Raw genomic sequence first — 27,490 nt, 5'->3', positions numbered from 1 at the left:
CCCATACAATAATGTTCTATTGTCAGTGTGTACCCCATACAATAATGTTCTACTGTCAGCGTGTTACCCATACAATAATATTCTACTGTCAGTGTGTTACCCATACAATAATGTTCTACTGTCAGTGTGTTACCCATACAATAATGTTCTATTGTCAGGTGTTACCCATACAATAATGTTCTATGTCAGTGTTACCCATACAATAATTTTCTGTCAGTGTGTTACCCATACAATAATTTCTATGTCAGTGTGTTACCCATACAATAATTTTACTGTCAGTGTGTTACCCATACAATAATGTTCTACTGTCAGCGTGTTACCCATACAATAATATTCTACTGTCAGTGTGTTACCCATACAATAATGTTCTATTGTCAGTGTGTTACCCATACAATAATGTTTTACTGTCAGCGTGTTACCCATACAATAATTTCTAATGTCAGTGTTACCGTTACCCATACAATAATGTTCTTCTGTCAGTGTGTTACCCATACAATAATGTTCTATTGTCAGTGTGTTACCCATACAATAATGTTCTTTTGTCAGTGTGTTACCCATACAATAATGTTCTACTGTCAGTGTGTTACCCATACAATAATGTTCTACTGTCAGTGTGATACTCATACAATAATGTTCTACTATCAGCGTGTTACCCATACAATAATATTCTATTGTCAGTGTGTTACCCATACAATAATGTTCTACTGTCAGTGTGTTACCCATACAATAATGTTCTACTGTCAGTACGTTACCCATACAATAATATTCTACTGTCAGCGTGTTACCCATACAATAATGTTCTACTGTCAGCGTGTTACCCATCTACAATAGTCTACATATTTACTGTCAGCGTGTTACCCATACAATAATTTCTACTGTCAGCGTGTTACCCATACAATAATATTTTACTGTCAGCGTGTTACCCATACAATAATGTTCTACTGTCAGCGTGTTACCCATACAATAATGTTCTACTGTCAGCGTGTTACCCATACAATAATATTCTACTGTCAGTATGTTACCCATACAATAATATTCTACTGTCAGCGTGTTACCCATACAATAATGTTCTACTGTCAGCGTGTTACCCATACAATAATGTTCTACTGTCAGCGTGTTACCCATACAATAATATTCTACTGTCAGCGTGTTACCCATACAATAATATTCTACTGTCAGCGTGTTACCCATACAATAATGTTCTACTGTCAGCGTGTTACCCATACAATAATGTTCTACTGTCAGCGTGTTACCCATACAATAATGTTCTACTGTCAGCGTGTTACCCATACAATAATATTCTACTGTCAGCGTGTTACCCATACAATAATATTCTACTGTCAGCGTGTTACCCATACAATAATATTCTACTGTCAGCGTGTTACCCATACAATAATATTCTACTGTCAGCGTGTTACCCATACAATAATGTTCTACTGTCAGCGTGTTACCCATACAATAATGTTCTACTGTCAGCGTGTTACCCATACAATAATGTTTACTGTCAGCGTGTTACCCATACAATAATGTTCTACTGTCAGCGTGTTACCCATACAATAATATTCTATGTCAGCGTGTTACCCATACAATAATGTTTTACTGTCAGCGTGTTACCCATACAATAATGTTCTACTATCAGCGTGTTACCCATACAATAATATTCTATTGTCAGTGTGTTACCCATACAAGAATGTTCTACTGTCAGTGTGTTACCCATACAATAATATTCTACTGTCAGCGTGTTACCCATACAATAATGTTCTATTTCTGTCAGTGTGTTACCCATACAATAATGTTCTACTGTCAGCGTGTTACCCATACAATAATGTTCTACTGTCAGCGTGTTACCCATACAATAATGTTCTACTGTCAGCGTGTTACCCATACAATAATGTTCTACTGTCAGCGTGTTACCCATACAATAATATTCTACTGTCAGTGTGTTACCCATACAATAATGTTCTTCAACTATCAGCGTGTTACCCATACAATAATGTTCTACTGTCAGCGTGTTACCCATACAATAATGTTCTACTGTCAGCGTGTTACCCATACAATAATGTTCTACTGTCAGCGTGTTACCCATACAATAATATTTTACTGTCAGCGTGTTACCCATACAATAATGTTCTACTGTCAGCGTGTTACCCATACAATAATGTTCTACTATCAGCGTGTTACCCATACAATAATATTTCTACTGTCAGCGTGTTACCATACAATAATTCATGTCACCCATACAATAATATTCTATGTCAGCGTGTTACCCATACAATAATGTTCTACTGTCAGCGTGTTACCCATACAATAATATTCTACTGTCAGCGTGTTACCCATACAATAATTTTACTGTCAGCGTGTTACCCATACATGTTCTACTGTCAGCGTGTTACCCATACAATAATATTTTACTGTCAGCGTGTTACCCATACAATAATGTTCTACTGTCAGCGTGTTACCCATACAATAATGTTCTACTGTCAGCGTGTTACCCATACAATAATATTCTACTGTCAGCGTGTTACCCATACAATAATGTTCTACTGTCAGCGTGTTACCCATACAATAATGTTCTACTGTCAGCGTGTTACAATAATGTTCTACTGTCAGGTGTTACCCATACAATAATGTTCTACTGTCAGCGTGTCCATACATTGTTCTATTGTCAGCGTGTTACCCATACTATGTCAGTATTTATTGTGATACGCTGCCTTTCATTTATTTATATATAATGCAGAAATAACGTTAAGTTTTAACCGTTTAGCAAAATGTGTGATCTGACAGTGCGAAGTTTCTAGACCTTATAAAGTAAAAACCGTCTCAGGATGTATGCACAAATGGACAGATTGTACAGATAATTAAGTTCAAATATTAATAATGTTTAAGAATCCCTATTATCGACAGTAACTGGTCTCTTTGTTTGTGGAATGTAACTGAGCTCTTTATTTGTGGAATGTAACTGGAATTACTGTCTCGAATGTAACTGGTCTCGAATGTAACTGGTCTCTATGTTTGTGGAATGTAACTGGTCTCTATATTTGTGAAATGTAACTGAGCTCTGTATTTGTGGAATGTAACTGAGACCTATGTTTGTGGAATGTAACTGAGCTCTATTTGTGGAATGTAACTGGTCTCTATATTTGTGAAATGTTATGAGCTGGAACGCAACTGAGTCTATATTTTGTGGAATGTAACTGAGCTCTATATTTGTGGAATGTAACTGGTCTCTATATTTGTGTGTAACTGATCTGTGAGTAATCTCTTTATTTGTGGAATGTAACTGAGCTTATATTTGTGAGACGTCAACTGAGCTCTATATTTGTGGAATGTAACTGAGCTCTATATTTGTGGAATGTAACTGAGCTCTATATTTGTGGAATGTAACTGAGCTCTATATTTGTGGAATGTAACTGAGCTCTATATTTGTGGAATGTAACTGAGCTCTATATTTGTGGAATGTAACTGAGCTCTATATTTGTGGAATGTTACTGAGCTCTATATTTTAGGAATGTAACTGAGCTCTTTATTTGTGGAATGTAACTGAGCTCTCTATATTTGTGGAATGTAACTGAGCTCTATATTTGTGGAATGTAACTGAGCTCTTTATTTGTGGAATGTAACTGAGCTCTATATTTGTGGAATGTAACTGAGCTCTATATTTGTGGAATGTAACTGAGCTCTATATTTGTGGAATGTAACTGAGCTCTATATTTGTGGAATGTAACTGAGCTCTATATTTGTGGAATGTAACTGAGCTCTATATTTGTGGAATGTAACTGAGCTCTATATTTGTGGAATGTAACTGAGCTCTATATTTGTGGAATGTAACTGAGCTCTATATTTGTGGAATGTAACTGAGCTCTATATTTGTGGAATGTAACTGAGCTCTATATTTGTGGAATGTAACTGAGTCTCTTTATTTGTGGAATGTAACTGAGCTCTATCTTTGAGGAACGTTAACTGAGCTCTACATTTGTGGAATGTAATTCAGCTCTATATTTGTGGAATGTAACTGGTTCTGTATATTTGTGGAATGTAACTGAGCTCTATATTTGTAGAATGTAACTAAGCTCTATATTTGTGGAATGTAACTGGTCTCTATATTTATGAAATGTAAGTGAGCTCTATATTTGTGGAATGTAACTGATCTGTATATTTGAGGAACGTAACTGAGCTCTTTATTTGTGGAACGTAACTGAGCTCTATGTTTGTGGAATGTAACTGAGCTCTATATTTGTGGAATGTAACTGGTCTCTATATTTGTGGATTGTTACTGAGCTCAATATTTGTGGAATGTAACTGGTCTCTTTATTTGTGGAATGTAACTGGGCTCTATAATGTAAGTGAGTTGAAATGTGAATCCACTAGTGTGTAATTTCTATCTTTTTTGTATTTGTTGCAGGGTTTTTATGAATATCTCAATAAAATTCTGGTTCGAGTCAAACTCTTTTCATGTTTTTTTTATATCTGTACCCCATTTACATAATAATAAACGTTTACAACACAACAATAAAGTACCTCTTATAATTGACAGTAAATAAGTTATATAATGATAACGTTAAGTAGCCTTATTCTTAATATCGACAGTAAATAAGCTCTATACTGATAAGGTTTAATAGCCTTACTCTTATTATCGACAGTAAATAGGTTCTATAATGGTAACGTTAAGTAGCTTTACTTTTATTATCGACAGTAAATAAGTTTTATAATGATAACGTTAAGTAGCCTTACTCTTATCATCGACAGTTAATAAGTTTTATAATGATAACGTTAAGTAGCCTTACTCTTATCATCGACAGTAAATAAGTTCAATAATGATAACGTTAAGTAGCCTTACTCTTATCATCGACAGTTAATAAGTTTTATAATGATAACGTTAAGTAGCCTTACTCTTATCATCGACAGTAAATAAGTTCAATAATGATAACGTTAAGTAGCCTTACTCTTATCATCGACAGTAAATAAGTCCAATAATGATAACGTTAAGTAGCCTTACTCTTATCATCGACAGTTAATAAGTTCTATAATGATAACGTTAAGTGGCCTTATTTTATTATCGACAGAAATAAGTTTTATACTGATAAGGTTTAGTAGCCTTACTCTTGGTGTTGTCAGTGATTGCTCCAATCATTTCCAGGACAGATGAGTGTTTTCCAACTTTCTCGTGGAAAAATGTGATCTTCATCTCCATGAGTGTGGCATCCTCTTCTGTGTAACCATCTGACAAAAATTTATAAGTCTTTAATGCTTTATCGATTCAATTTAATCACACTTAAATTCAATTTTTGTGGACAAAAAATGTCAAATTTTCAAGGCGATCTGCCCCTTTATCAAGATAAATGGTTATAGATATTCAGAAAAGTTTGGATTTACTTGGTTAAGCGTCCTATTCAAGAGCCAGGTTCATTTACGGACGGCCTTCCACGCGTGCAATGTTTTGGGTGTGTAAAAGCATACGTTTTAGGATGCTGCGATGTTACCTTGATGTTAAAGTGGATGGAACTCATGCCTTCTTCAACAGTGCTATATCACTGAAGCCTGTTGCCATAGATAGAGAAATACACCCCACACACATTGTACATGTACATTATACTGAAAACGGGCAAACCAGTCGTCCCACTCCATTTATGCTAAGCGATAAGCAGTAGCAGAAACTACCACTTTTACAGACTATGGTCTGTCTCGGCCGGAGATCAAAAGCGAGGCAAATGTTTAAATTATTTTTACTATTAGACCTGGTCAGTGAAAACAACCTATTTATTATAATTGTAAGCATGTGTTTTTAACTAACCTTTTAACATTTTTGCAACTACGGTTAAATGTCGTCCAGCACACATCAGGTTTGCTTCATGAATCTTTGCAAATTTTCCAATAGTTATCAGTTTGCTTACTGTCATATCGTCTACACTGAACTTCCATTCCTGGCACTGCCCGCCAGTCGGACCACCCTCCATGTATATGTAATCTTCATCTTGGCCCTCAACCTAAAATAGGATGGATTCAATTGTTTGTGGTTGTAATGAATATCTCATATTTCATTTTTTTTAATTTCCAATCAAATTCGTTACGTTGTATTTGAAAGACGTTATTTAGAACATAGTCGATTTTAATATTGAATTGCATAGGTAGCTGTTCGCCTGAGAAAAGCAGTTATTTACAGTTGACTGTTGTTCTTTTTGAAGCGAAAGTTTGGCGTATGGCTACAATATTTGAATTGAAAAAAAACCCATCATGGATGTACAAGATTATCGTCTGTTATATTTATGCAAATATCTCTTATATTTTGCTCTGAAACTGCTTGAAATCGATTTTTCTTTAAAATACATTTCCGGAGAAAAAGAAAACGTAAGCGTTCTCAGTATTTTTTCACTAAAAAGAGGCAATATTTCGTTTTGTTGCCACAAATTAGCTTATTTTGCTATAGTTACAATTGACGTTTATCATACTAAAGGAATGAACATGATTTTGGTATATTCGTTTTATGTTAAGGTAAGTGACAAGGAAGAAATATATTTTCTCCAAACGTTTTATCAATACATATTTTAAAGCATGAAAGAACGACATATGCTTTTATGTGCGTTTTGTGATACCGGTGTACATGAAATTAAAATAAACAAGAGGCGAGAGGGCCTGTATTGTTCACCTGGTTTGTTATACAAAACAAAATGTTTTGAATACAGGTTTGATGTTTTTCTTCAAATGTACCTCTAATTTCCCTGTTGAGCCCGACCCCGTACTGTCTCAGAAGGGTCAGAACCAATTTGTATACATATCAGTTTTCTTTCCTCAATGATGCTACTGGCAAATGTTTGGTCAAAATCCATTTATAACTATGTATATCAGCGATTTAAAGCATTTTTTACCACTATTATGCCACGCCCCTCCTGTTCAATGATGTTGAGAGCCAAGATTTATACAAAATCCGTTCAATTTAGCTGCGGCTTTCTATATGTATAAAATGAAACATCTGATGATCACGACAAAAACTAATACTTTCGAATGAAAGTAAACATTCTTTACATTGTCTTCATTATAACTAAAATCATTCAAGTAATGAATTATCTTCTGCCAACTTAAAACAGGAATCACATACAAATGTGTGGGACACGATAACAAGGTCCTCTCTGTTTTCTCAATTTAACCCAGGAATGTGTCTGACCAAATTTGGTAACAATCCATAGAGAGCTATGTGACGTGACTAGTAGCGATTTAAAAGAAATGTTGACGGACGGACATATACCAACCAGGCGACCAACGGACGCCATGACATGAGACAATCTCACAGGCTCTCCAGGTTCAATGAGCTAAAACTCAAATTCTCAAGATAAAACCAGAAGAGACAGTCTACCTTGATTGTTAAACGCAACTGGACAACGATGTTGATACGTCTAAAGTTATTAATTTACCTTTAAACGCTATCATCGCCCTTATGTCCATTTCAAACAGACGAATTAAATGTTAAATCCTCTATATCCTCAGTCGTCTTATTATTCTGTCGTTGTCCTTAATAACGCAAGGAAGCTCTTGGTGACATAACGAAAGAGGCTTTATTGTTGTGTCGTCTTTAGTCGTAATTAGAGATATTTTGACAGTTGTAATGGCTATTATTGAATTGTCATATTTTTTGTGGAAAATAAGCGAGTATTCGATATTGCCAATGTTCCTGAATAAAGGGATAATCTCTAACATAAATGGTACCTTATTATCGCCATCTAAGTTGAGCTGATGCCCTCCTGTGCTTTCAGAATGTTGATTACATCCTACCATCTCCTTTATTTTCTGCAGACGGCCAGTCTTGTAGATGTAAAAGACCAAACCAGCGATCACAATACATATACCTGTTTGAAACAAAAACACTTAGTTTATTATAAAGCCGATGAAACTGAATGAGTCTTTGAATAAAAGAATTATTTTAAGACCATATTGAAATGATCATTAGATGTAATAAAAAACGTAAGTATTATTGTCAGTTATATCTCATAATCGCCTAAATAGCAGTGAACATCTCACTCGAATTATATCTAAAGTTCCACTAATCATAACCTTATATTAGGTTCCACCTTTCCACGGCAAGGGTTTCATTACCATAATACATGATCATACGTAAAACAAAACAAACCTTTGTTCACATTAACATGTTGTCTGATCATTCATATGTAATTCTATCAAAAATGTTATAATTACATAATATGAAGTATTTTCCAAATTAATTAATATTTTTTTTTAGAAAATCGGCAGATTCGATCATATTACAAAAATAGAAAACTCACATACGACGACAATAGCAGGCACAAAACCACTTGTCAGCTCGGTTTGGCCTTCAAATATACAAGATATAAGGGTCAAAGAAGTAATATCAACAGGATTTTCCAGATGACAAGGGATCCAATCAAACGTAAGTCTGTTGGATACGAATTACTTCAAATGGTAAATATGGGACAAGGAAGTAATTCCAACCGTGTGGGCAAAACAAAATTGTCAAATTTTTGAGGCGATCTGCCCCTTTATCAAGACATACAAAACGAACACGATTACATAATAGGATACGAACAGTAATGTGGGACAAAGTAGACAAATATTACAAGTTCCATACAAGAGATACATAGTTTATAACACCATTGGTATGTAGAAACGACAGAAAGCTTTAGGAAAAAAGAAAATGTTTCCAGTGAATTAGGACATTTATTTTCCAATGTTCTCTTACAGTTAGTTTTATCATTATCGTCGATTTTGTCTACTTAAGTGCTATGGTAATGATGGATATAAGACAAACGCACTAAAATGTTACTCACATGCTTGCAAGCCGTTCAGAGTTTGGACATTCTTAATCTGCAAAATAGACCTTAAAAGTATAACAACTAAAGAATCATTACAAAAACAGATATACATATAAAGGTATAGTTACCGTGTGTAAAGAGTGTTAAAAAAGGCATAAACGCGGAGGTGTTAAATGGGACCTGCTTTTCCTGGTAGGGTAACATATTGTCCTTTATCAATTACAGTACGTGAAAGGAATTTAATCGTCTTTACTGCAAGTGATTTTGTCTTCAATATCAAACGGAAATTATTTGAGTTAATAAATTAATTAACATCAATACTTATATTTGATACGCGGGTGCAAACCGAAGTAAAGAAGATAAAAGTAAGTTGAATGAACTTTTTTGTTTTACGCTGCTTATATATCATATATATTCTTTCTTTAGTATTGCAATGCAATAACATGGTATGGATATGTATTGTGTTTGTGACGTAATGATAGTGTTGCCCGAACGTCATAGAAATGTTGCGCATGTGCAAAGACTGTCTTCGGGGGTAAAATATGTAAATCTCACGCCGGTTACATTGTGGATATGTATGTCAAGAGTAAGAAAAAATGTTTGCTTTAAACAAAAACAAAATAAATCTTACATACCAAAAACTCAAATGAACTCTTTTGTCTCGCCTGATTGTATACAGATAGCGTTACGATGTAGTCAGTTTTAGAATCTGGATTATTTGGTTGACAGATGACACTATGGTCGATATCTAGGTGGTAGGTTTTAGAAAAGCAGTCTCCAGTACTAATACAGTAGCATTCTCCGGATGTAACACACACCTCCTGATTGGCCTAAGTAGAACAGTTATATCACAAATTGTCTAGTTAATCATGCGGAAAAAACCACAGAACGTGAAATACCAAATCATAACACAATATCATATTCAATTATATATGGATACGCACACATCAAATAGTGAATTGTTACTTCACACTTTAACTAACCAGAAATCGTGGAGTGTGAAATCTTTCACATACAATTACATAAATACGCGGTCAAACGTTTGATATTGCTGTTTAATTGTGGCCTGAAAAAAATCTTGAAATCGATTAAGCTTAATCAACAAAATCTTCCTACATAAAATGAGTTACAAGTAAAGAAAGCACATATAATAGAAATTTGTACCAAATTTTGAAATTTCACACACTATTAATATAGCCTAATACAAACTATTTTATGACCAGACCCCAAACGTATCTTAGTGCTGTCGTCTATTTTGGCATTCGCAAAATTGTTTTAATATTCATATTTCTGCTTATACCTGTAATTTATTTAATGTTTCTGAATGCTTACGGATGGGACCCGTTCTAAACTAGTTCATAATAGGCAATATTGATATTGTACCATATTTCATAGCTGTATCAAATATGGCACGATGCCCATGTGGTTTCAGCCTCTGAAGCTTTAAGAATTATGCAGTTTTAAAGATGTATATTATATTGCCAGAAATTGGGATAGCATTTTCGAGAAAATATTAAGATGTTTTTGAAGATTAGAATACGTACTCGTGTTTTGTTTCCAGGAACTGACAAGTTGACATTTTCTGAAATCTCTGCAATTGTATTTGTTGCGGCGTTCTTATATCCCCATGTTACCATGGCAATACCACTGTCTTGATCTAACGCTTGGAACGTAAGTCTAAATAGAATGGCACAGGCATCAGTTGCAGTACAATTATTAGACATAAAATTATGATTAATCATGTATATGAATATATGCCTTACTACAAATAAAAAATAGCGTAATTTATTTTTCAGTACCTCATTCCATATAGGGCGTATAAGTATAACATATAAGTACGTTTATTCTAATGTAAAATTCTTCTGCTCTTGTTTTTAACAGATAAAACTTACCATTCGTCAACCTTTGATATATTGGTAATTGGTGGCATCTCAATACATGTGGTCAAAAGTAGGAACTAGTAAGTTTACTGACTTACCTGCTATAAGTTTTACCCTTAACATTCCTATCGAGTTCGAATGATCTTTCATGGATATCTGGAGTTGACGAGTCGAAGCAAACCATTCCGTTATCCGTGGCAATGTTACCGAGGATATCAAAGGCTTTGACCCAGGCCAATAGACATTCCCCTGTTCTAACTGTAGTCAGGACTGTTGCTTTCTCTGATAATGTCGAATGTCGCTTCCAGTTTAACGTCGGAGCCTTGGCATTCACTTCAAAGGATGTAAATTGAAACTCGAATCTGAAAGAAACATTCTAATAACTAGAAATCCATTTAGAGTATCCATGGAGGAGAAATGTATGTATTTGATTTTTGAAGTGTCGATTATAAATGTCTAATGAGAAATTCAAAGTCACATATCTGTTGGTTTGGATCTTAATACATGGAATAAACAACGACCTGGATTATATACGTAAGGTCAATATGTGCCAAATGCATACAAAATCATGAGTAATGTCGTAACAATTCTGTTAAAGGTGGTGGTCAAGCTAACGTTAAAAATCCCACAGAGATTGCCCACAGCCCTATTTTTTTTTAAACTTTCCATATAGAAAATACTACTAATTATCCCTTTAAAATAACACTACTTTTTCCTTTTGTAATTTTCAAAATGGCCAAAGGGCCTGAACAAACATTTCAAAATAAGTTAGCCTTTGTTAGATATTTAACATGTTTTATTCATAAACCATCAAAGATCGTATATTTTATATTTAAGTCATTTCTCTAATATTTTTTACAGAAAATTTTGTTTGAAATGATATTTTTTTTACGAAAAATTAATACTTTTGGGAAAAAATAATAACGAAACATTGCTCTTTGTCATCTCATTTCATCCTGTTACGGGTTTTGTCCAACATTTCACCCCGCATTAAAATATTCTCATGACATTTTCTGTCTATACGTAAATTAGTTTCGAAATTAAAATCCGGGAAAACAGTTCTTGACTGATTTGAAAATAGAGAGTGCAGGTAGCAACGGGCCACTTCTTTGTTAGTATACAATGTACCTAGCTATACATTTCAAGTTTATGATTCCTTAGTCCTATTGTGAAAAGTGAAAATTAGTGTACAATAATAATGTTAGATGCTAAATATCATGGCAACCCCTTTGAAAATATTGGTTGCCATGGTAACAAACGTAGGCCTTTGATTGGCTGAAATTTAAATAGTGTCATAATTAAGTGAAAATTGGTATAGAGAGGTTATGAGGTATGGTGAATAAGATGGTGACACTTCAAAAAGATTGGTTCCCATGGAAACAAAATGAAGGTCTCTGATTGGTTGAAATTTAGATATTAATGGAAATTGGTATATAAGGGTTATGGGGTATACTGAATTAGATAACAGTTTTAAGTACCTTTTTGTCATTGTAACTAAATAAAGGCCCCCTGATTGGTCAAAGTTAAGATTGTAGCCTTTGTGGTGCTGGTATTCTTTTGAGATTAAACATGCTTTGTTTGAAAATCAAACGTAACTCTGTTTCCCTCTTTAATAATTTTTAATTCAATTCAAAATATTTTTTAAATACATAAGACGGATGGATAACCTTAATTTATACCTTTTACGTTGAGTTGCAAACAAAAATATATTTCTTTCTAATCATAATTTGATTTCTGATATTAAAAAGAAACTAATTGTTTCATCCAAGAGCATATCTTATTGTTAGGCTTTTTATACTGTTAGGGAAAATGCAAGAATAAAAAAGCATTGATTTTATAGTATATCTATTAGTTCACTAACTGTTGGTTTGTTATGATATTTATGATCAATTTTGAATTTACAGTCATCTATGGCAAATATATTTTTTTTAGAAAATTCTCCTCGCTACATTTCAGCCTATAAATTTTTTCCCGGATTTAATTTTTTTTAAAGTATATATATAAGATTATACCTTTAGCATGTTTTTAAAATGGTTTAAAAGTGTGGACAAAATCGATAAGATCCAAAATATGTCGAGCAAACCCAATATCGTCAATTTTTATCCTGCCACTTGCCACATACCAAAAGTATTTGTAAAAAACATAATTTAAGGCCAAACCCATAAAAAGTAGTTATATACCTAGAGCTTTGACATAAATTTGAAAAAAAAAATCGGAGCGTGGACGGATTTTGCAACCCTACTTTTTAATTTATATTGAAATCTCATCGACACATATAGGTTTGTTCCAAACCATAGTCGCGCGTGTAAACATACAAATAGCTTTCCAATTTATCTTACATCAATGGCTATGCAAAATGGAAATTATCAAACAAGAATGACAAGTTTCATAATTTTTACGTAGCCATGAATGTAAATTCTATTTACCACAACTCTTATATCAATGGAAACAGAAACAAAACTTTCAATCATATTCGGATGTGACGTTATTGTCTACCGAAATGATCATACGGCGGCCAAATATGCAATAATTATACCTTTCTATTGGGTTGATCTTTTTCTATTTCTTTTCCCTGGTAATGCTAACTGTGTTTATCTGATAATTCAGTTGACAAGTGACAACAAAACTAAATTCCCAAACTAAAAATTACGCACATTAAAAATAGTGGGTCAAAGCAACATGGTTAACTACTGCAAGGTATGTCATAATGTAGTAAGGAACAGAAAAAATAGAGGCACATATGTCTCCACCTCAACATGTAAGTGATACTACACGGGCCACGTAGACCATTTATAACAACATGCACTCCACTTCTCCATTGCGTTAGAGACGTGAAAGGTATATGTATGATATTGATAAGAGCTTAATGCAGTAGGCGTTAACTGTCTATACCATGTATGTGTTGCCTCGATTCACCAGACCAGTCAATTATCCAGGGATCTCTAGAGTATTTTTTTCTTATGGTGTCTTTGTAATTTATCTTAACTTGCTGAAAGTCACCAAAAGCGCTGGCCAGGAAGCCACCCGTCTCGAGACCCGTGTTCACAAACCGTCCTGTCCAGTCGACCTCTAGTGACGTCTTTCCATGTGTGTTCGAGACCTGCCAATGATATCCCGACTCTGGAGAGGCACTAGTTACACGTACATTTTTGGTTGGTTCAAGAGAAATCGCCGAAGTAGTATCGTACAGAAAAAATGCGTGAATTTGTCTGTAACAAAACACATCAACAGAAAAACGTTATGAGAATAAAAACACAGAAATTACTGAAAAGACAGCCTTTTCTGGTGTTTAGTTTAGAAAGGAAGAAAAATCGCACGTTTATATCATTTTCCTAGAATATCACCCAATATTATTATAAGATAAATATGAGATTTGGTTTGTCAGTTGATTAGGCCATTAGGGTGATAAAAGGATGGCCTCCCTTGTATGTACTGTGACGGGTTAAGTAACGTCACTTTCATGCACATTGTACTATTTGATATATGATTTTATTGTTTTTGAGTCCGGTGACGCGGATCTGTAGTTAGATCCTGTATCGGTAAATAAACATAACTTAATTGCCTGTATGTTTTGGGATATTGTATTACTATATGTCAGTTCGTGCGTGAATATTGTTCCTTTGCCATTTTAGTTCTAATTAAGTACTTATTTAATATTATTTAATATTTAATACAAGGCACTATTAGAAACCAACAACTTTTATAGGCTATGGTGTGCCATGGCCAGGGAACGAATTCCAGAAACTTCCTTAGAGGGACGAGAGTTCTTAGCCGAAAGTGAGTTTTTGTCGAAAGGCATCTTAGGAAAAAGATAATATCCCAAATTTTGTCGCATTTTGCTATCTGTATGCAATAAACGCAGTAGATATTCTTTACCTGAAGGACAGTTCCCATGAGATTACATTTATTTTGAATCCGTTGTTTTAATTATGATAAATGCTTTAGAGTGCATATCTTCTTATTTGAAAACATTTTTTTCACTTTCTATTGCAAGAAAGTGATAGTGTGGCAGAAAGTTTAGTGAGGCTAAAGACTAAAAGCAAAAGAGTTCGTTTTTATATTGAATCAGTCTAATACTTTTAAAAGTATATTGTGGCTCTGTGATTGTCAGATTTAAGATTGTGATGAGAACCGAATTTGGCCTGGAATTGGTAAGCAGGGTGCGTACAGAGCAGGCTTAATCCGTAGCAACTATGTTTTTTAACTGTTTTTGTTTCGTCATGGTCTTTCTTAAAAAGTACTATTTGAATTCCTCCACTTTGCGTTAATATCAGTCAGTAATTGTTATTACTTGCCCTACCTTGTGTTGTTGGCGTTGTCATTTACGCCGAGTTTTGCCACGTACATCGCTGGTCCATTTGGGGAGAACATAATCAGATTGTTATGTTGTTGGATTGTCACGTCTAATGTCCGTGTATATATCGGCACCGATTCCACCGATGACACAGTCCAACTTGTGATGTTGAATATTTCCAAAACATAGGAATGCAATCCAGAAAGTTTATCACTCCATCCAGACCATTTTAGTTCTATTGTGTCCTGTTTGATACATTTAAATAGAAGATATAACTACGACAGGTGAAGGTAACTCTAATATCTGGTTGTTTTACACTGCCTACTTACAGCATTGCTATATTTAATTATTCATAGGTATGGCAAAATAAAAACTTTAATGTTTCAATAACAATAACGTTTTAAACAATGGAATGTACACGGAAATTTCATGATCATAGTACACTTAATGGAAATTAATAAGGTGGATATCATGTAATTCATTCTAGTTTATGTCTTTCCAGCAGTGTACTCGAGAGCGAGACAGCAGACCGGAAGAGCATCGTTTTACAAGTTAGATACAACAATATCAGTATATTTTTTATGAAAGTTATTGTTCATTTGAAATCAACTGGAAAATGTTAATGTGAATATGATATGCACACATTTGTATTTTAATGCATAATCCGCACAACGAAGCAGGAAGAGATACCTTTGTTATGTCTCTGACTACCTTCAAAGGCTCCATTAACCCATCTTCCACACATGAGTTGTCATCCTGACAATGATGTGGTGGTATGAAGTCAAATGTCAAATTGAATGTTTTGAAAGCAGTACTTCCGGCAAACTGTTCAGTAGTACCGTCATTTAGACGCATGTAGCCTCCACTAGCCACCTCAAATCGTATACTCAATCTAAACAAAGTAAAAAGAAAAATATAATTCAGATAAAAACGGCGTATCAGACTGATTTTTGTTTTGATTCGAAAGATATCACAGACCTAAGACGATTGAGCGAAAAAAACCAAAAAAACTTGCAATAAATACATGAAAAAAATTAAGGAAAATAATAAAGTAGCTTAATGATGATTTTAGATAATAGTAGCTTCATTATAAGATTTTTTCTCATATATTTGAAATCATGAACAAAACAACGAACTCCCAAACCTGAAATATATATCAAACCTATTTTCTGTATGTAGAGCTATCTGTTTTGAGATATGTGAAATCGAATTCAAAAGTGTTCTGAGCTATGCAACTTAAACAAAACAGAACCATAATATGAGAAAATAAAGTGGCGTCAAATTGCACTTGCGTAAATATATACATGCTAGAGCGATGAAGATATCAGTGTAAAAATGGGTTGAAAATCGAATGAGTTTTAGTTCAGAGCTGAAGGCACATGTGTATTTGCAACAATGAGACAAACAAAAGGTTGAATGCATCCAATGGTATACTGGTAGTGTTTAGGTGTAATTTAAGAGAAGACTTGAAACAAAACCAAAATCGTTTCCATACTTGATGCACTTTGTTATTGGATTAATTCTGTTGGAGATATCATGACAAACAAAAGACTGCATGACGAACAGAAAAACAATGCTATACAACAATACATCCCGACAAGTTACAATTTAATATGTTACATCTAAAAAAAAGTATTACAAAATTTATCATAGTAATAGATCAATACCTTCAAAAAGACAAACTCATAAGTTGCCATTCGACATATATAATTTCAAATGTACATTTCAAAACAACTAATTTCTCCTATATAATCAATTTGAAAAGTTTTCATCAAAGATTGTGTTTTAATTATATAAAAGTGCTTCACGTAAACTAAACAGCACTATGATTGTAATCTTTAGTACCTATTATCGAAGAATAAATCGTATCATCTATCAGTGTTTATACCTGTCAAAACTTTGGCTCAGATGTTTTAATAAAACTTACACATCAGCGTTTCCAAGGCGATAGTTAAGGTTTGGAACGTGTTTTTGGCATGAATATACGCCAGACTGAATACGTGAAATACTGCTTTTACAGGTGAGACGCTTTAGACGGTTTCCACCACCAGATCCTGAGGGAAACAAAAAAGTGTATATACGTTATGTATTACCTGAATCCGGTATATTTCACGATGATAGCAATAACTGACGTACAGAATCACGGTCTTAAAATTAAAACGTATTCGTAAGAAAGAAGTTGAAAGGTTGTTGCCTAATATGAAAATATTTATATTTGAAACACATTAATACATTTGATTAATAGCAAGTTGAAAGTGTTTGTATAACAATCATGGAACACCAGGTAATAATGTTCGATACGTACGTAGGAACATCAGCGATAAAGTGATACCAAGTATACAGATGCATGAATTCAATTGTACGCGTGATACGATGCATGAATTCAATTGTACGCGTGATACATTAAGGTTTTAGTAAGGACATATCTTGATATTGACAGTAACTACAATAATATTACACGTAAAAATACACTTTGCACAAACTCAAAACTTTACCATAATTGATGCATTGACCATACACATGCATATGCTTAATGTTTTTTATACATGTAGTCAACACGGTAGAGGGTCCTCACAAGGGTGAATTAAGATATAACGATTGATCGTTAACCATTTCATGACAATTACCAGACAAATAGCAGGTCAGCTATTCCATTTATAATGTATATTTACAGTGCAGACTTACAATCCAGGTTTATGTTATGTGATATAGTGCTATTGTGATTAGCAGTATGTGGAGTCTAGCAACGTTTGAACGTACATGTATAGTGATGCAAATATAAACAGCTGTTGGCATGAGAAGCGTCAATGATTCCACTATTTAAAACGTCTGATATACAATGTACTGTGTTCATCAACTAAATACTTACTTATGAATAGTTCCGAAACCATGTGATTTTTTTTAACACGTATACCTACCTTTTGTGAGAGAATACGAGATTTGAGCGCTCTTGATCCCGAACCTGCTGTCTTGTACGTATGATGGCTGTGAAGGGAGGTTCCCGAGGTCAAGAAAAGCTTCCATGCTTATGTCCATCCTATTAAACTGTTCACGGTTAGTCCACCTAACCACGGAGATCGGTTCGTCCTTTTGGGGGACGATTGTCAACGAGTATAATATTGCTTGACTGGCTGCGTCGTAAAGCTCTAAGGAAGCGTTGCTGGTCATCACTGAAGGCTTCTGCGATACTGTATAACACAATAACAATAGGAATCGTATCCATGAGAGTTGTAACAATACTGTGTCGCTGGGATTTATATTGGTATGTATTTCCGGACTTTCTCTGATAGAATTTCCATTACGAATCATGCCAAAAAATACAATTAGGAGATAAACTTTCATCGTCACTCCTTTATTGTATCAATGAATATAGTATGAAACTGGTTGCAGTAGCATCAGTGTTATTTACAACAGGTTATGTGAAAACATTAAAGTAATGAAGCCATATATACAGGTTCAGGTTAGATTATCTCGCTGATTTGTAGAGGAACCACTACTTTAATTTATAGTTTATATGTGGTTTGTTGTGGCGAAGATATGCCTTCTAGTTATACAAAATATGAAGAATCTATTTTAAAAGCGTTTCTATCTGAGTAATACATCTCTTTATTAACAGTTGTCTCCTCTTATACTTATTGTTTTCTTATTAAAAATCCAAATGATGCCTATTAACTATAATACGTAAATTATTTATTCATTTGAACGGATGTGCATAAAGAAGTTCATTTGAAAATAATATAATTAAATATGAAAAAATGGTGTTAGGGTCCTTCTGCGAAAGGTAAATATATTGTTATTTTCGTATAATATTGAACAACATATTTTAATGAAAGAAGAAAAATAAAGGTTCGGATACAGATGTGACGAAATAGATAATATGTCATTGGCCTTCTCTGAGATAATCTAAATATCGTCTGAAAATTATCATCAACCCAAATGATCATGAACAGCTCAGAAGAATAGACGCTTGGTTTAAAACGAAAGTTTTTTTTTTAAATCGTAACATAAACTATGGCTGACTTACTTCTATTACAGTGAGTAGCGTCCGTAGCTCTGAACGCTGAAGCACATCGGCAATTACTTGGGTAAGTGCATATTCCAGGGTAGCAGGGATGTTCGCGCGAACATTTGGCTGTAGAATAATGAATATACTGGCTATCTTTGTATGGGATATACATTAAACAATAATTAACATTCAGGTTTTTATTTCATTTTCATTTTAGTTATCACAGTAAATATTAAGTTTCTCAAGTATACATGGCTTTACAACACATATGTACAACACGTAGGAACGGGGAAGAAATTCCCTTTCCCTAGCTGTTGAGAGTACTTTATAAAAATAGCATTATTCATAAATATATTTTATCAAACTAATATTTAAGCATTTTACCGATAGAGTTCATTCCTATATTGCTAAATGATATCCTCGCATTTTGCTTCTGTGCGACACTAATTATAAGACTCCGTGCGGCAGACACATCTTGTCCCATATCAATGAAAACCCATATCAATGAAGATAGTGAGTCTAAATTGATTGTCATTAGAGTGAGTACTTTTTTTTGTTAAAATCGTAACCTTGTTTACTCAAGTCTTGTGCCAAAAGAAGTGCTTGACAGGAATGTTGTGGATTGTTCATTTCAAGTTGTCAACAAACGGTATTACAAAGATAAGTATTTTCCCAATGACCCCTGCAGACAAGACTTGTAGAGTTGATATCGTTTTAGGTGCCCTGTAAGGTAGTGCGTTAGAATTCTAACTGGCTACTGAAACTACGATTCCAAAATAGTCTCCCCTCAATCCTCCTAATGACTCCTCCCCACATTGTTGATTTTAATTAAGCTTATTACGTATCCCGAACAACATCTAAAAGTTTATCAAAAACAATTAGAACATCTGTATATGTGGCAAACACAAAATAAATGCACGTGGTCTGTGTAGTTTACAATGGTTAATTATTTCACTGTTATGCCGCGTAGCATAATCATAGTCGACTATATATAGCTGCTACGAGTTTATTAGGACGGAAAAGACGATCCGCATCATGTGAATTTACCTTCAATTTATTTTTCAAAAATATTAACCATCTAGTGTTCTAACATTATCACACTCGTTTAACAGTTACATTTTATAATTTCAGGACAAATCCAGGTTCTAATTGTCTCTACGCGGATGAAATAGTTCAGTGCGTAGCATTTATCATATGAATTTATAAAGATAAGAAAACTTATCTCAGCGTATGATAAGACAGTGTTAATACTTCTGTTGATTATGTAAGAATTATAAGGATTCTACAATACAATGCGATTCATGTATACAATTATCAGTAATATTTTATTATTGTTTATTTTTTTTCTAGATTTGAACAGTTATTCTCTGTGTCTTTTTATACATGGCGTATACAAATACGTGTGTTAGTTACATACAATATTGTACAAGGAAATAATGCCGATACGACTATGGATACATTTCACATCACTTACAGTAGTGACTCATGATCAGCCGTGCGTTGGACGAAACCTCTCCACAAACCATGAATCACAATCAGCACAATAATCAGTGTCATCTCGATATAGCTGGATAACTTGTTAATAATGTATGACTTTTTGTATATATTATTTGGTGTATCGATTTTTTGCTGCCATAACAAGGTCTTTCAAAATCGCAAAATTATATAATAAGAAAGATTAAACAAATAATGATAATACAAATAATAATAAAATAAATACGATTAAATGGTACCAACAGCCTTTCATACATGTAAATATATCAAATCGTTATCAATGCTTGATGTTATATTTACAGCTTCCTCCATGACTTATGGAGTTGGACATCCATTTATATAACATATTAGTCAAAGTTATTTATTGTGTGACATGAACATAATAGATTAAACATTAAACCCTTTGTCCTAACATTTCGTTAAAGTACTGTTTTCTCATTATTTCATTAAATTTCAACAGTTTCGGTATTGCTATTCACCTGTGTGTTGTACGTTACCATTGCATTGCCTTATTTTGATGCAATTTATATGGTTTTTAAGTATATGAAGCTTATTTAAATTCATAGGGTTTTAAATCATGCCTATTTTGATTATGGATTCATTTGTTTAGAATTACTTCTCAGGTTAAGTAGCTCTGAAAGTAGGTTTCTTATTAAGAATTTTGTAAAGTAGTGGTTAGCTGAACATTAATATGACACCATACCATTTACAATGATAACCTTAAAGTTATCTCATGGAATGTAGGAAAGGGACTCACGAGTAAATTAGGCAATAAAGACTTCTTTAATGTCATAGAACATTATGATATTATTTGTCTAAGCGAATGCTGGATATCTGAAAAAGATGATTTCGAATTGCACGGATATTGTAAATCGGTATACCCGAGGAAAAGTGGTATTGGTGGCGGTGTAGTGATATTCTATAAATCATGTTTATCAAATAGGATATCTGTCGTAGAAAATATTTATGATAGTATAATATGGATAAAAATTGACGATAACATGATAGATAGATACATCGTGTTTTGTTATTTCCCTCCAGAAAACAGTGTATTTTATGAAAATGATGAAGTCAGAGATATTGATATTTTTACAATCCTGCAAGATTCTTTAATAAGATATAGTGATCTTGGCAAAGTTTATATTACTGGGGATCTCAATGCACGAACTGGTTGTAGACTTGATATGATAGCAAATGATACTTTAGCTATAAATACTAACCAATCCGCTGATTATGTTTCTGATGATATATGCGATATTACTGAACGTAAAAATATGGATAAAACAGTTAATCTTTCGGTAGAAAATTATTGTCATTCTGTAAAAAAACTGGTTTTAGAAAAATGAATGGACGACATCCTTGTGACCGAGAGGGAAGTGTTACATTTTTAGTACGAATGGTACTAGCCTTATTGATTATCTACTTGTGGAGACTAATAACTTTCATGACATAGTAGAGTTTAAGTCTGGAAATTTTGAACCTGTCTCCGACCACGCACCTATATCTTTTACGTTGAGAATAGAACAAATATCTGAAGTAAGACAAATTAAAGATGATATTCATACTAGATGTGTATGTGAAAATATACGGTGGATGGATGGAAATATAAATGAGATAAGACAAAATCTTATGGAAAATATGAATTCATTAAATGATTCACTTAAACCTTCATTGACAAACCCGGTTGATATTGAAAGATGTATTGAACGAGTTGGTTCTATTCTACGTGATGTATGTTTACCGTTGTGTGATGTTTTTACTTGTAATTTACATAAATCTGATGAATGTCAAAGGAAGAAATCAGCATTGAAAGAAGATAAACCCTGGTTCAATGATATTTGTAAGCAAAAGTACAACGAATACAAAAGAGCCTTGTATAATTTTAATAATAAGAAAAATGACAGTAATCATAAAGCACTTGCAGAGAAAAAGACCGCTTATAAAAAGTATGAAGTATGACTTAAAAGTGAATATCAACGACATGAAGGTAATATGATGGAATATTTAAGAAAACATAATCCAAAATATTTTACAATTTTTTCTGCAAAAGTAAATAAAAAACATATGATAAACTTTCAATTGATGATTTCTTCCTCCACTTCAAGAATCTCGCCAATGTAACCTAGATGGGGATCAATGTACCAACAATACTAATGATGTTATTGATAACAATTTGTCCTGTGTGTTTAATGAATTAGATAAGGAAATTACTGATCAAGAGGTATTATTTTCTAATTAAAAAGAAACAAAAGTTGTGGTGTCGACAAAATACTTAATGAACTTTTCATTGATTGTAAGGACATACTTGCACCATTTTTGGCCAAGCTTTTTAATGGTATTTTTAATTCGGGCATATTTCCAGAGGCCTGGTCTACTGGTTCTATCACACCAGTTTTTAAGAAAGGTGATATTGAAAATATTAATATCTACAGAGGAATAACTCTTGTTAGCTGTATGGGTAAACTTTTTACATCCATATTGAATGAACGTTTAGTAAAGTGGAGTACTGAAAATGATATTATAACAGATGCTCAATTTGGCTTCAAACCGGGCTGTTCAACGATAGATGCAATATATGTACTTCAAACCTTAATTAACAAGTATTTAAGGAAAAAGGGCGGGAGATTGTATTGTTGTTTTGTGGATTATAAGAAGGCATTCGATCTTATTGATAGATCTCAGTTATGGAGTAAATTGATTAAACAGGGTGTAAGAGGGAAACTGTTACAAATAATTAAATCATTATATAGTTCGGTCAAATCTTGTGTTAAGCATAATGGTTATTATTCAGATTTTTTCTCAAATACAATCGGTCTCTTCCAAGGAGAAATTCTCTCCCCGATTTTGTACTCATTATTTGTAAATGATTGTGAAATGCACTTTATTAATGAATGCTGTCCATCAATTGAACTTAATTTAATATGTATTTTTCTATGTATTTTTCTTTTAATGTATGCAGATGATACAGTGTTTTTTGCATAAACACCAGAGAAATTACAGCAAATGTTAGATGCTCTGAAGTCTTACAATAATAAGAATAGCCTTAATTTGAATATTGATAAGACAAAAATAGTTGTGTTTAGGAATGGGGGCATTAATAGAAACACTGAAAAGTGGTTTTATAATGGAAGCGAATTACAAATTGTTGTGTCAATTATCTTGGAATGCTTTTCAATTATAATGGGAAATTTTATGTAACTCAAAAACATGTTGCTGAACAAGGCAATAAGGCTTATTATGCAATCAATAGTAAGTTCAAAAATCATCAATTTAACGTAAGTACACAATGTTCTGTATTTGACACATATGTAAATAGTATATTGAGTTATAGTGCGGAAGTTTGGGGTTTTCATAAAGCCTTAGATGTAGAAAAGGTTCATTTAAATTTTTGTAAAAAATACTAGGGGTAAAAAGAGCACTTTAATAATTTAGTATATTGTGAACTCGGAAGATTGCCATTGTCAACATTAAGAAAATTACGTATAATTAAGTACTGGCTTAAAATTTGTAACTCAAATAATTGTGTATTAAGAGCTTGCTACGAAGATAGAATCGATCTGATGACAGTTGGATTTTAAATATACGAGGGGAATTAAATAAATTAGGATTAACATATCTCTGGAATAATACGACAGTAGATGATAAAGTTACTTATAAAATTATTGAGAATAGATTTTACGATGTTTATAGACAAGAACTAATTTCAAATGTACAAACGATATCAAAGGGGTTTCTTTATAGACATATTATAGATAAATTCACTCTTCAATTTTACCTAACAAAATCAATTAATAATTCACATAAAAAGAATATAGCACGTATAAGGCTTAGTTCACATAATTTAAATATTGAACAAGGGAGGTATAGGAATCGTCAGAGAATTCAAAGATTGTGTGAGGTATGTTAATGCTAATGACATTGAAGATGAATTTCACTTTATACTTTTATGTAATTGTTACTCTGAATTAAGAAAAAAATATATTAAATCATATTATTATAGACGTCCTAGTGTGTTTAAGTTGGTACTTTTATTATCAACCCAGAATATAGGGGAATTAAAAAGGTTAGGAAAATATATAGATTTGGCTTTAAAGCTACGAGATAATTTAATTTCTAATTTAAGTTAAGTTATATTCTAAGGTTTTGAAATGTGCATTATAAATCATTGATCTTATGTTTTATGAAATGGTATATATACATAATTAATCATACAATGTATCTGTTTTGCTATGAAAAAATGTAGTTATATGTTTGTCCAGCACTGTCTGCATTGTTATATTGTATATGTTTATGTCAACTCTCCGATGGTGTAAAAAAAACCAAGGAAATAAAAGAATCTGAATCTGAATCTACAATGGACTGTCTACTTACGTTCGTTACAATTAGCGCCTGTCCGTGATGATCCGCAGTTACATCTATATGGGGCAATGCACGTACCACTCCCACACCCTCCAGGACACTTAGCTAAACAAATGTATACCATTTATATTGGTGTTATTCTACAATAATCCAAATAAACAATGTGTATGAATGTGTAATGATGTAAGATTGTAGGTAACTTACGTATACACCTGCCACCTGAGTCCGTGTAACCGTTGCAGCAGTACCTCTCCGTGTAGTAGGTCGTATACCTATACGTATTTCTTACCCAGCACCTAGTTTGAGATAAATTAGATCAGTATATTGTATTTACATTGTGTTTACCACATTGCAAGTAAAATATATGCAAATTATCGTAAGTAAAACAACTTGTACGATTTTCAAGAATATTCTTGTCACGTCTATTGTACGAGTAGTAGCAAATTAATTAAAATACAGATCCATATAACCACTCAATATTAAACGTACTGATAATAAGGATATGTGTTTTTATCATATTTGAATTTTAAATCATTGAACTTGTGATTAATTCAAAAATAATACTGTGCAAAAATTTACACAAATGTACACACATGTCAAACTTCAATGACCTTGACCTGTTAATATGAGTTTAACCTTAAGCATTGCTTAGTGTAACCAGATGACCTGTGTATGTTTTGTGGTGGACCGATAGATTTATTAAAATTATTAAGTGATTTGATATTAATTATTAGTCAAATATCATCACAAAACAAAATATTATCAGGTGCAAGTCTCTTGTATTGAAAGACAGGTATTCATATACTATTCTACGCATGTCATGACTGTAAATTGTGGAACTTAATACTCACCCTAAAAAATTGAATTCACAATAAGTCGACGTATGTGTTTGACTGGCCGTTCTGGAACATTGACCTCTAAAATGAATGAAGAGCACTTGATAAAAAAACAACAAACGTGTCATTATGGTCCGTGACAAGTTTGATTTAGCTTACATGTATTATTGTTTATTATCTAAATTGATTCCATTATTGGTTGGTCAGACTTAACGTCATTTACAGACGTTATCCCATGTGTATGTAATGTGATAGTGCTAGTACGTGATAACAAAGAAAATATTAAAAAAATTAAAGGTTTCCAATAAAAGGTTACATCTAAAGGAAATAAACAATTAGTTGTTTTGACGATAAAAGAATTACAACTCGTAAATTAAAGGTCTCTATTTAAATTATAATTTGTAGAATTGTGTAGAACTTTGGACATTGAAGTTGTAGTCTGGAAAGGATTAAAAACGGTGAGGTATTTATAGTCAGAAAACAACACGCTATACTGTCTTAGGTATTAACCATTCTGGAGAAGGATTTTGGTTATTTGTCCTGACCAGGAATTCAAAATGTATTTGTTTTTTTAGTGGTAGCATCTGCTTCTACAGTGAAAAGAGTGTGGTGACATTTTCGACGTTTTTATCCAGTATACTTCTGCAAGAGAGCACTTTAAATGGGAAAGAGGTTCTTATATCCTTTGAAGCTGACCCGAAACATACCACACGTTCTAAAACCCACACGTATAAAAATAACATTAACTGTTAAGTATAACCAACCAAGGACGACGGTCAAGATTGAAGAAAATGTCCTTCCAACCCTGATTAAAGATATAATAGACATTGAAATATTATTTGTTAAAGCACTTACTCATCCTGTTAGACAATAATATCTAAATTCTTCATGTTCGTGCCTCCTTCCAGTCGAACAGTATCTTTAACATGCTTATTCACCCTTTTGCGTGGTTTGTTTGTAATAAACAACAGCTGAAAATTATATAACATCATTGCGATAGGAATCAGTGTGAAAACCTTCATATCTATAAAGATTCATATCAAAACTGTTCTAAAAAATGTCATCTTACCTTCCTAAACAATTTGCTCCCGAAGCCAGAAATGCAAGGACACCGTAAACGGCAATAATCACCGACATTGTTTCACTGAATAGATTTGGCAATGACTGAGACTAGTCATTTCTATTTCTGTATGTCGCACGTGTATATGTATCTTACCGAACCGGACATAACATAGTTGGACAACTCAAGCATTGAGTTTAGTCTGCAGTGTACAATAAGAATATGACTCTTTTTCTTTTTGACATTTAGAAATGTTTTTGCTGGCGTTTTATTTATTCAAACTTATAGGCATATAAGACATATATGCATGAAGTAAGCTTTTGTTATTTCAACTTTTCCTACCGACGTAATTCCCATATTAAAATGTTTCACGTCACCTGTTGTTTTGATATACATGTGTAGTGTGGAACCTGTCATATTAGACATCTTTCATTTTGCCCGACACGGAGTACGGACACCGACACGGACTTTCGAAATTTGGGGGCCGTCACGAAATGTAAAATAGACAAAATCGTAACAAATACGATATAGATAGAATATACTTGCTGTGTGGTATCTTTGAAAGTTAGACATTATTGCTGGAAGTAGTTTTAAGTTTAAATGGTATCATTTTCTTTCATTTTATAATGTCAGTTTACACTGAAAATCAATCAAATGTAAACTCAATTAATATAGACGGTACTAAATATACATATTCATTATATATCTGGTCATTTGATTGACTCTGCTTAAAATCAGGGGATGCAATCAAATTTCGTGTCTTTAAAACATACTTCAGGTATAA

General features: G+C 33.2%; 1 protein-coding gene across 4 annotated transcripts in view; it reads right to left on the bottom strand.

Annotated features, from left to right (window-relative positions):
• The window catches only part of LOC138315019 (uncharacterized), a 32,694-nt gene extending 5,824 nt beyond the window's left edge, over positions 1 to 26,870 (bottom strand). The window contains exons 1-18 of one of the 4 annotated variants that reach the window (XM_069255734.1): positions 26,716 to 26,870; positions 25,662 to 25,727; positions 25,015 to 25,106; positions 24,823 to 24,915; positions 18,976 to 19,083; positions 17,870 to 18,139; positions 16,879 to 17,005; positions 15,642 to 15,843; positions 14,958 to 15,196; positions 13,543 to 13,866; positions 10,756 to 11,022; positions 10,322 to 10,454; positions 9,413 to 9,607; positions 8,793 to 8,829; positions 8,271 to 8,318; positions 7,699 to 7,838; positions 5,792 to 5,984; positions 5,101 to 5,220 (exon numbers count right to left, since the gene is read on the bottom strand). In XM_069255734.1, the coding sequence (XP_069111835.1) occupies positions 5,101 to 5,220; positions 5,792 to 5,984; positions 7,699 to 7,838; positions 8,271 to 8,318; positions 8,793 to 8,829; positions 9,413 to 9,607; positions 10,322 to 10,454; positions 10,756 to 11,022; positions 13,543 to 13,866; positions 14,958 to 15,196; positions 15,642 to 15,843; positions 16,879 to 17,005; positions 17,870 to 18,139; positions 18,976 to 19,083; positions 24,823 to 24,915; positions 25,015 to 25,106; positions 25,662 to 25,727; positions 26,716 to 26,783 (2,722 nt within the window). In that variant the 5' untranslated portion in view covers positions 26,784 to 26,870. Of the gene's footprint in view, positions 1 to 5,100; positions 5,221 to 5,791; positions 5,985 to 7,698; positions 7,839 to 8,270; positions 8,319 to 8,792; positions 8,830 to 9,412; positions 9,608 to 10,321; positions 10,455 to 10,755; positions 11,023 to 13,542; positions 13,867 to 14,957; positions 15,197 to 15,641; positions 15,844 to 16,878; positions 17,006 to 17,869; positions 18,140 to 18,975; positions 19,084 to 24,822; positions 24,916 to 25,014; positions 25,107 to 25,661; positions 25,728 to 26,501; positions 26,580 to 26,715 lie in introns of those variants that run through there. The other 3 variants (XM_069255731.1, XM_069255732.1, XM_069255733.1) reach the window with 3 other exon arrangements.
• Positions 26,871 to 27,490: the final 620 nt, after the last annotated feature.

The sequence above is a fragment of the Argopecten irradians genome, chromosome 2, assembly GCF_041381155.1.
Source record: "Argopecten irradians isolate NY chromosome 2, Ai_NY, whole genome shotgun sequence".
NCBI lineage: Eukaryota > Metazoa > Mollusca > Bivalvia > Pectinida > Pectinidae > Argopecten > Argopecten irradians.
This window is presented reverse-complemented; position numbering and strand designations above follow the sequence as displayed.